General features: G+C 38.1%; 1 protein-coding gene across 1 annotated transcript; it reads left to right on the forward strand.

The window, feature by feature from the left end:
- The first annotated feature begins 3,481 nt into the window (after positions 1 to 3,481).
- LOC135239937 (prostaglandin E2 receptor EP4 subtype-like) lies at positions 3,482 to 8,940 on the forward strand. The gene is made up of 2 exons (XM_064308941.1): positions 3,482 to 4,720; positions 7,110 to 8,940. Exons 1-2 carry the CDS (start codon positions 3,914 to 3,916, stop codon positions 7,701 to 7,703), a joined length of 1,401 nt encoding a protein of 466 aa, XP_064165011.1. The 5' UTR covers positions 3,482 to 3,913; the 3' UTR covers positions 7,704 to 8,940.
- Positions 8,941 to 11,536: the final 2,596 nt, after the last annotated feature.

Raw genomic sequence — 11,536 nt, forward strand, 5'->3', positions numbered from 1 at the left:
TTAAGACTGAAACGCAAGCAGGTTATGTAACACATCACGTACATTTCATTGTTTCTAATTCAGTATGCTTAGTTTTACATATATTTGAATTACATATCTCAGGCGTAAATGATACACAACGAGCCAATAATAATTATACAAAGAGAAATTATCCTGTACGCTCACATTCAAATTGGTTGGTGTAATGCTACCCTACTTCTTTTTTATTTCATTTGAATATAATTTTATTTTCTCATCTTTGGGTGTTACCCAGGTAACCCCATATTAATTTGTGGATATATTGTATGACATGTAATATTCCACTGTGCTAGACTGTGAGATTGTGTTATTGGTTTAGCCTTATCTAGTAGAATTCAGCAAGCGTTTGAAAATGAAATTCAGGAAATATGGTTAATTTCACTTTTCAAGCACACATGATACCAGTAGCCTCACAAGGCTGGGTTCTACATGCTTGGCATATCCAGGCAATCTCCCTGCAACCGAAGGTTCAGTCAACAAGATATTAACTTTGACTTTAATTTTCAGACAGCCTTAAATGAGGTGGGTCTCTATATATCTTTAAGAGTTTTACATTTAGGTTAATCTGCATTTTTTAAATTCAGAATTTGCTCTATAATCTCAAATTCTGTGAATATCTCCATGGATAACACACTGTGCCAAAAAGGAAATAAACAAAAGGGTGTCAAACACAATAGCTGGCAGGGTTTGTTTATGGGGTGCAATCATACAATAAAACAGACCTGAATGTTTCCTTTCAATACAATTAAAGTGTGATTAATTAAATTATAAAACTTACTTCAGGTAGTCAAAAATAAATGCATCAGTGGACTACGATAATTCTGAACATGCACCTAAATTAAATATTTATACACATGCAAACACCTTAGTGACCTTTTCCCATTATCGTCAGGTTTCTGATGGTCTTCTCAACTTGAGAACCATTTTGCAGAAGTGCATGTGGTTTAATGAGCTGTCAGAAACCACATTGTTCTCAGTGTAATTTCATTTCTTGTGAACTGTTGTTTTCAAGTCAGACATTGTGCAGTTTCATTTGTGCACTGCCCTAAGTGAAGACTGATATATGGCTGTCTAAAGCACTGTGGCTTGCTCTACAGACCTCAATTGCGTCAATGTGCATCAGTGACTTCAGTAGAGAAATAAATCCCTTTGAAGTATCAGATGGTATCTGCTGTCAACATTTTGACTGAAAGCTGCAATGATTCAGTCAACCTGTCCAGTTGTTTTCAAAACATTGCATCTTGCAAACTGCATTATAAGATTTACATCAGATGGAAGCTTGATATCTGATTAAACAACCACGATAGCATATTTAAATTTTTATTTTGATTGTGGAGAGTTACGTTCTTTTGAAATGAATTTTTCACCTATGTAGTCATGAAGGAGAGCGCGTGAGTGACGGTTTTAAAAGAGGGAAGTGTGAGTCACAAAAGCTGCAACTATGGGTCAATGTGATTTTTGGCTAAAACATTACAATCTCAAACCCAGAACTCACATAGACCAGAGCAGCAACTTCTAAACAGTGGGTTTAAAATTCTGTAAAGTATCATGATGAAAATCATTCTTTTTTCGACTATGCAAGTACAGTTTCATGTTGATCCAAACAGCAATAACGATACCATAGTGTCACAGGTTGCATACTGTATGATGAGACACAAGGCCAAGAAGTCCCCAGCATATACAGACTATACATGGTTTGTTAGCTGCATTGTGTTGTACTTGAGATGTGCTTTTTAAAACTGGTGATGTGGTCTGTGAGCGTCATTGTGGTTTGCAGGTGCTGTTTACAAGGATAAGTTGTTTGTTGTAAAGCATTTCCTGCAAGCTGCAGAAACGCTATTGAACATTTAAACTTCCTGGGTGCCTTCCACCAGAAGTCAGCACGTCATAAACCCAACATTTCCAACACATTTTCTCACTTGTTTGCTTACCTAAAATTGTTCATGCATCATGTGCACTCAAAAATCATATGGGAATGTTGACAACAAAGGCTCTAACTGTAAGAAACTCATTTTAAGGTTAGTTTATGTAGATTGTTCTTTTAGAAACCTCACTCTCTTTTGAAACAGACAGTGATTCTTAAATAGCATTTATCTTAAAATGCATTAGAGACCACATTCATATTTAATGATGGGTCAACCTCACTCATTCAAAATGTGACTGCTGATTTAAAAAATTAAAAAAATTAAACATTTTTAAAAGGCCTGAAAGTAGACGACTTAAATAAAATCAGGTTGCAGCAGAACATAGCTAGCAATTAGATAATCATCACAAAGCTGCAATTCACACTGATACTAGGAAGCATCTCATAAAAGATAAGTTAATGCATTGAATACCTTGCCAGAATTAATCATAGAGGGCGGGAACCTTGACGTGTTCAACACCTGACCTGATGCAGTGCAGAACACAATTCAGAGTGTGGCCAAAGATGCATTGAATAAATTGCCGTGTTCGTATCATCATGTAATAGGTTTGATCTTAAATTTCAACTTTTCGTTGTTTAATAATTATACTGCCAAGAAAAAACATGGGTCTGGTCTCCTTGGAAATAAGAGGCAGATTAACATTAGCAAAAAATTAACACACACAGTTGCCTTTATTTGAAGCTTTTTCACAGAGCTGCAAAAACTCTGCAATACATCACTGAACATACTATTCCTTCAGGTAATTCATCATGACATGTGCTCCCTGTTCAGCCTCTGATAAAGAATCCAAATTATGAACACTTGAAAGCACTGAAATGCAGTCTTGTTTTTGTATCAGACGGATTGCCTCGTTTGTTCTCTCGGCGATTTGTGTTCAGTTGGTGCGTGCATCCCAAGTTTTCTTTTTCATCACGTACGATAAGGGCAGAATTCTGTAATTCTGCACGCCTTTGTGAAGTTATCAGCGGACTTCCAATTTACCTTAATTTGTGTTGGCATGCACCTATGAGATGTACCGTTTGTCTGACTTGGAACTGTGCTGAGGAGAAACGCGTTATCTATGCTTGAAATAATACAGTTGACCTTGTCCTTGTGTTGTTGTTTTTTATGAGATTATATTACTAAAACCAACAGAGTGGTAATTGCCTTCAAAGACATTATAGAATTCAGTTTGCTTCACTCAGAACTTGATGCAAGCATTTTCACTTGACAACCAAGCACTCACCATTCCTATGAGGGGAAAGGAAGGGGGGAGTGTTCCGTGAGTGATGATAAAATATATTAGAAATCAGTTCATCAAATGTAGTTAACATACTGTAGAGTAATAGGCCTACCACAAGAGTAAAACAAATGTCAATAAATAATAAATAATTACATAAAATCAAACAAGAAAAAAAATCTGGTTGAATAGTTTAATCTTTTATACCACTTACGGTTGCTCACATTTAAGCACAATATAGATTTTCACTGGCAGGCGATCATATTACTGTTAATAATGACCATTTTGCAGACGTGACCTATGACGAAATTGGAAGATACGTGTCTGTCTCCGGGGGTTATTTAGCGGGCGGTGAAGAGACGTTAGTGGTTAGAGAAACCAAAGAGGCGGAGTCGGACACAAACTCAGAGGGGAAACTTCCACTGACAAGTCAATGTGTCGCAAATGGGAATGAGCAAGAAGACGCGCAACACCTTGCAAGTGGAAAAAATCAAACTTTGCAAATAGTATGAAGAGGAACATGATTATCTCGTGGGAAGCAAGTTAACTTTTTTTCGCATGGTAATCTGTTGTTGAATTTTTTTTTCGAGGGATTAAATTAAGAACGAAAAATTGGTACCCTATGGATTATTTATTTGAATTGATTTTAATGAGTCGCCTATCTACCCAAGCGAGGATGTTGAGCACGACCACCGCAGGATACATGCAAGTTAACAACCTGTGCTGATTTGTCAAGAACACCTCATTGAAAATGAATATAACAGACCAGTTTAACATGACAAATAATACTACGGGAATTCCGCCCAAGATCCCAACTATCCCCGTTATAATGTTTATATTCGGGGTGGTTGGCAACGCGATAGCCATCGTTGTGCTTTGTAAATCAAGAAAAGAGCAGAAGGAGACAACATTCTACACGCTGGTTTGTGGACTCGCCGTAACCGACCTTCTGGGAACCTTGCTTGTTAGCCCTGTCACCATCGCCACCTACGTAAAAGGATCGTGGCCAGATCGTGGCGAAGTATTGTGTCAGTATTCTGGATTCATCCTTCTTTTCTTCTCTGTGGCGGGCCTCAGTATAATATGTGCCATGTCAATCGAAAGGTACATGGCTATTAACCACGCGTACTTCTACAGCCATTATGTTGATCAAAAACTTGCAGGCTTGACTCTTTTTGCCATTTATTTCTCAAACATCATGTTCTGTGCCTTACCGACCATGGGACTGGGACAGGTAAAGATGCAGTACCCAGATACTTGGTGTTTTATTGACTGGAGAAGTAATGTGAGTAAGCACGCAGCGTTCTCATACATGTACGCTGGTTTCAGTTCTTTTCTGATCCTTGCAACGGTCATCTGTAACATACTGGTGTGCGGGGCACTGATCATGATGCACAGAAGGTTTGTCCGCAGAACATCGCTCGGCACCGATCAGAGAAGGATTGCAGAACTCCGAAGGAGACGGAGTTTCAGACGTATGGCTGGGGCAGAAATTCAAATGGTCATTTTGCTAATAGCTACATCCGTGGTGGTCCTTATTTGTTCAATACCCCTAGTGGTAAGTAGAACAACTTTATTTTGCAACTTTTTCATGCTCGTATCATGATTTAGAATAGGCTAGGCATGTTCCTTAAAGTTAGGTTAATTTTTTTTTTGACTTTTAGATTTTAGACTTTAAAATTTTCCACAAATTCTCATTAATGTACATTCTTTAAGGTGTATCTTACAGCTGAAAGTTTAAATATTTGAACTCCAGTACAGTAAAGTGTTCAATGTTAAATCAGCACGTACATAGTAGGGTACATGGTGGGTTCATATAGGTACTCTTTTTGAGTTGGAGATTTTACTGTATATAAATGATCTTAAAATAATATTTGTTTTATATATGACGAATAAATACCATAATATGTTATTTATAACAAATAGCTCAGTGAAACATTTCATTTAACCATCCTGATATTTAGCCTACGCATTAATGAAAAGACCCCTATTATTTACTCGAGTAACGACATATTTCGGATGACTTGCCAAAGAAAGCGTTATCTAATGTGGCCAACTTCCCTAAACGTCATATAAAACATGTTTATGCTAGATATAACAAATTACTGAAGCAAGTTATTGACAACAGTAATTTTCATTTTGATGCATTGCATAGTCGTTAGGTTTGTTTATAACTGTTGTAATTGCTACAGATAACACAAATAACAAGCTATTTTAATACCGTTAAGGTGTAGCCTGTAATGCACAGTAGCCTACAACTGTCTCAGGGCTATTCATTTACAAAAAGGAAGGCAGCTTCTAAGTATGTTAATGGTATTAAAAGTTTTAAAAGGTAACAATGTACAAACAGACTAATATGTATATCACACATTTAGCATAGATTGTAGGCGTAAGTATACGATTACAGTAGTAGTTAAGTACAAAGTGTTCGCATTAGCAAGGCAGTGTCGCCTAGCACTGTTAAATGAAATGCATTTGCATTTCTGTCCTCATTTACTCTTTTAGACCAAATGAAATACCTCCACCTTAATTAATAAAATAACTAAAATAAGGGTGGATGGTTAAGCTCCTCAGAGGAGGTAATGCACCACACTGCAAGTAGTGAGTCATTATAATACAGTCTTTATATTTTCAAACAGGGGATGTGCCAGTTCCACTGATGACACTGTCACTCTTAGTTCAAATACACATAGAATAAATATAATAGAAGGTACTGGGGCCTAGTCACAAGATTCCATTGTCTGTGATTCCTTCAAGGGAAGAGTAGTACACAGACAAACCAAGGTAGCCTATAAAGTAATCGGCTCTTGGACTTGTGCTGTCTAAAAGGTATTTTACTGGTCAGCTAGCTCATGATTCCTTGTGAAAGTAAGTCTGACATCAGAAGTTTGTCTGTAATTAAGTACTATTAAGAACATTGCTTTGAAAACACAACTGGTCCAAAAATACAGTACGCTGGAAGAGGAATCTTACATTTGAATCGATTCCCCTAACTCAGCTCGGCTGTTCTGCAAGGATATGGTCTTGGGCCAATTCTTTTTGAATGATATATGTAGCTGTTTAAAAATATCACTGATAGATATGGTTTAAGTGTCAAAATTTATCTGATAAGCTAGCAGCCAGGTTTTGAATTTGATGTGCAGTTGTGCACTGAAATGGGTAGCCAGGTATATAGGTAGTGACATAGCTGAGCCTGGGGCGGTTACAGATTAGGCAAGAAGCAGTGGGGTAAGGCGTGAGAGGTCTAATGGCAGACCGGGAGACAAAACAGGACAGAGCTGCAGTAGTCCAGATGGGGAATGACCAGCGCCTTGACTAAGAGCTGGGTTTGAGTAGCTGGTGAGGAAGGGTGGATTCTCCAGATATTGTACTTGAGTTTAAGACAATGATTTGCCATCCAGCTTGAGCCTTGTAAGCAAGCTGAGATGCATACAGAGACCAGTGTATCAGATGGGGGAGGGGGAAAAAAAACTGTCATCAGCATAACAGTGATGAGGCACACTATGGGAGGAGATGACAACTAGGACCAGGGACCATAAACCATAGGGGATATCTGTAGAGAGGTTATGAGGTCTCAAAACTGTGAATCCCCCCACCCCCCACCACCATGGACCATGGAAACAGCATCTGTCTGGGTAGGAAGTAAATCAGTTGAGAGCTCTGCCACAGATCTCCAAGGTAGTCAGAGAATACAGGAGGCAGCGGCGGTCAACTGTTTGATATTCTGCAGACGTCAAGGAGGACTAGTATGGACGAGAAAGAAGCTGCCTTTGCAGAGTGTAGCTCCTCCCGGACTGTAAGCAGGTCTGCAGTCTGGTTATCAAGCACAGTGATCATAGTCAAAAATGGGATAGTATTTGGCATCCCTGTCTTTTCATCAACTGTTCACATTCATAGGATACATGATTTTCAGTTGGCGTAAGAAGTTGTTCACTCTGTTCCTTCAGGTGCGAGTGTTTGTTAACCAGCTCTACAGAACCCCGGTTGAGATGAGGAGAGAAAACCCTGACCTCCAGGCCATTCGCATTGCCTCAGTCAACCCCATCCTGGACCCCTGGATCTATATCCTGCTCCGCAAGGCTGTGCTCCTCAAGCTCATTGAGAAGGTGAAGTGCCTGTTCTGCAGGATCGGGGGTCAGCGGCAGCAGAGGCCAGGGAACTTCCGCTGTATCGATGGCCAGCGATCATCTTCTGTCATCTCCCGCGACTCCCCTTCCCTGGTCTGCCGGGAGCTGAGGGAGGTCACCAGCACCTCTCAAACATTCTTGTACTTGCCTGAGACAAGTGACAGCTTTTCTGGCAGCTTTCAGATGGGGCAGGCGGGGCTGGGGCCGGGGCCCTCTTTGGAGCGTGGTTCTCTCAAAGACTTTGCAGGATCTATGTCCTCAAATGTAAACTCTTTAGACTGCAGGACTTCAGAAGGGCAGCATGCTCATGTGAGCCTCTCCAACCCCAACAGGCCTTCTTCATATTCAAAGGACCAGCCTCTACATGTGATTTTCACGGGAGAAACATTGAACTTGGCAGAGAAATGCATATAGCTCCCCTCAGAGTTCGACACATCGGTAACGACAGGGATGAATCTTTGGCAGCTGACAAGGATGATGCAATCATGACATGTGACTTCAGTGCTTTTGGGCCACACAGGCTGAATTGACAAAAGGTTACTGAAGCTTTTCTTTGTGGTGCCAATAAATCAGAGGTTTAAATGGAATTGCATTTGCCAAAATTTCACCAGATTTCAGTTTTGTTTGAAATTAGGATTCCACCTTGGAATTTACATAGACTGAACAAAGTTGTGTGTGAATGATGAGAATGAGAATTGGTACTAATTACTATTTTCCATTTCTCAAAGCGAAAACATATTGAAGATATTCATAACATTAGGATTCTTCTACATCAGAAATATTTTATGTTTTAGATTCTCATATATATTTTTTGTACCTGACACACACACACTCACACACACGTAAGGTACAGAATGAATGTACTATGTACTACGAATCCAAGGGAGTGAATATGTCAGATGGGAGACATGAAAATCATCTTATAGTTTCGTGTCATTTCATGAAAACATTGCACTTTTATATAACCACTGAATTGTTAGGCAATGTGTTTGTCGGAAAGTATTTGGAGCCAAGTTTCAATCATCACTTTCCAAACAACCTGTTGTTTAAACATATTGTACTGGGGTTAAAATGTGAACTTCATCCAGTTAGCTTAAATTATTTCTACATTTAAATTCTTCTCTATGAGAAGGTGTAAACCAAGTATTTGTCTGTACGTTTCAAATAGGATAAATCGCCATTTTATTCAACATTTTCACACGTTTCAACTTTTACGCCACCAATTCTTAGCAAATATACACCACATCTCTGTCCATAAACAGAGATCCAGTAAAACTAGAATATACAGTAATCATTTACAGAACTTATTCCCTAAGAATACTGTAGAGTGACCATAATACATAATAAAATAGTTTCACTTGATCAATTTACAAATAAGTGCTATAAACATTCCTTTCCAGTTTCCTCAGTATATAATAACTGTTATTTCCATAAGACTGAAGCATTTCACGGTTGCTTCATATGAGAAGGAGGAAATTCAATGACAGATATTCTGTTATCACACCTTGTACAGAGAATTCATAAGCTGATGTACTAAAATGGTTGCTGCTTCTGTGCATGTCAGTTGCTCATTGTAAATCGGTAGATTACCTGATAAATGAAAGCCAAACCATTATGTGGTGAAATAAAGATCAATTTTGAAGAAATTAAAGTGCCTTTTAATTCTGGTCTTTTAACATGCTGTAGATCAGGGCAGCCAATGGCAGGGTAGGCCTCTCTTGCTCTAAAGAATGAAAGTCTTTTATTAGCTTTTATAAGCTAATTAAATATAAAATGTGCACATTTTGCACCAGTATTTAAAGTTGATTTTAAGGTCTTTATTTGCAACAAACGTGCCACCCAGCTAGGCAAATATTGTTCTAAAAATGTTTTTAGAGCAATTGGTGAAAAAGATGATTCTGTTGGTGTCGCCTATTCCCAAAGGTGGAATGGTATGGTTTGTGGTGGTAAATAAAAAAGGAAACAGAAGTGTTGCTACAGTACAATGTTATTATTCATCAGTCTTATTTTCAACATTTGAAAAAGTTGAAAAGAAGACTGTCGGCACTTACATGGACTTCCATTTAAGTTTGAGGAATTTAGCAGAAGCTCTCATCCAGGAGTAACAGAGCTTAAATTTTTGCATACTGTACAATCCTGTTACACATTTGTAAACACAATTCAGGTTAAGTGCCTTGCTCAAGGATACACTGGCTGTGCCCTGCCTAAAAACTCACTAGAGTTACAAGCAGTTACCCGCCCATTATGCAACACTTGGCCCCTGCCTACTGTATGGAGCAGAGACAGAGAACATTTCCTTACATTTTACTCAATTCTCATAGGGAAGTCATATGTTTTCAGAGGGATTATTAACTGCCAAAGAAATACAAAGTACAATCACGTGAAATCAATCCTTGATGTTGATTTGGATTTCAATCACTGTAAAATGGGATTAGAGAAATATTATTCATCATGAATACAAACATGAGTTCAAACTACATTAAATCCATATACAGATCAGTACTATTTAACACAATAAATACACTTATATGAGATATAGAACTCATCTCTAGTTATTATCTGCTTCCCTTTTCTGCTTATGTATCACTGACAATGATTTTTGTATTATTTAATGAAATCAGAATTTGAACACAGCTGGCCTGTCTCAGCATAACACTGTGTTAATGCTGCCATATTCAAATGCACCCAGCATGCATTGCATCAACATGATCACATGCACTATGATTGCTTGTGGCTTTTTTGGCAGATATATGCAGAACTGCATCTCGTCAAGCAGTATCAGTGGTAACTCTTGCCCCTACATAGCAACTCTTAATATAACAACAATGTAGGGTTTCAGAAATGACATAAATGGTATATACTTTGCATAGTTTTTTGTGCGGAAGTTAGCTTCAATCTATGGAAATTTGAGACAGTGAGATATATCTGTCTTCATCTGCCATTTTACATAGATTTCTTGTTGCTTTATCGGCAATGATTACAAGCTTACATCATTAAAGCTTGGAACAATGGAATTACATTTAATCAGCGCTTAAATGTAACCTGATAATGAGTTGTCTTGCAGTGTCTTGAATTAGCATTTTAGAGGACCAAAATTTTATTTGCTATATTAATAATAATAAATTCAGTGTATACTTCTGTCAGTTTTATAAATTTGTTCACAGTCTGCTAATCCTACAGCAATGCACCAGTAGAATAGCTGCTTAATTCAGGACCTCCACATAGGCAAAGTCATTGCAGTTCAGTTTGTTCTCAAGCAGTAGGAGAAGTGGCATTAATTAAATGTCAATAAAAACATGTCCGATTTAGCCACATTGTGCATCATATCAGAAACTACTGAGGGAGCCATTCTGACCTGGGCTGAAGAATACCTGGATATACCACAATAACATTAAAAAATCCAACATATCTTTTTATGAAATTAAAGGTTCATGCTAGCGATTAACTACAGAAGCCGGTTGTAAAGTGGACACGGGATTGTACTTTTGTTTCTACTACTGTACCAACGTCTTAAAGTAATTAGGCATGGCAATTGGATCCCAGGCGGTCCACATCTGGACATGACCACATTTCCTCCCAACCAGATGGTTACATCTTAAGTCATTCTATCATTTCAGTTTCATCTGTCCTGTAGGCGATGTTTTATGTTCCAAAAAAAGGCATCAGTATTCAGGATCATCACAAATGCAATCCAATCCAGACTGTAATACTTTCGCTTAACAGTACATTACGGCAATAGCATGATGTGCATTTTCGCTCAAACCTAAATGCATTTTGATTGACTGCAAAATATCCTATCATTTTAAGAGGGGTTAAATTTGTGACAAGCGGAAACAGAATAAATGTTCAATGTTTCATCTGATAACTATTTCCTTTTTTTCTATCCCAGGAATTCACAGGCCATGAAGCATTTATGGTAATAGTTATGACCTGATGGCATGATGCTTCTTTCAGGCTTTTTGCAATTCCCAGCAGCCCTTCCAAAAGCCCTCCCTTAATGGCTTTCTCCTCTCTCCATTGGTGTTGCTATGGATGCCAAATATATTAATGACCTTACATATCAAAGTCTTTTAATAGGACACATATCAGAATTACATTTTTAATATTGTAATACACAGTGAGCCACAAATAATCTATCCAGGGGTTAGATCTCTTTACCAGAAACATAGTTAGAATAATTAGGCATCAGTTCATCTTGTATTATTTTATATTAATGTATTACAATTATGCAGCCTATGCAGAGAGGA

The sequence above is a fragment of the Anguilla rostrata genome, chromosome 14, assembly GCF_018555375.3.
Source record: "Anguilla rostrata isolate EN2019 chromosome 14, ASM1855537v3, whole genome shotgun sequence".
Taxonomy (NCBI): domain Eukaryota; kingdom Metazoa; phylum Chordata; class Actinopteri; order Anguilliformes; family Anguillidae; genus Anguilla; species Anguilla rostrata.

Coding starts and splice junctions, on each gene's coding strand:
- LOC135239937 (XM_064308941.1), top strand. CDS start 3,914: ATGAATATAACAGACCAGTTTAACATGACAAATAATACTACGGGAATT. Junction 4,721..7,109: donor TTTGTTCAATACCCCTAGTG/GTAAGTAGAACA, acceptor CTGTTCCTTCAG/GTGCGAGTGTTTGTTAACCA.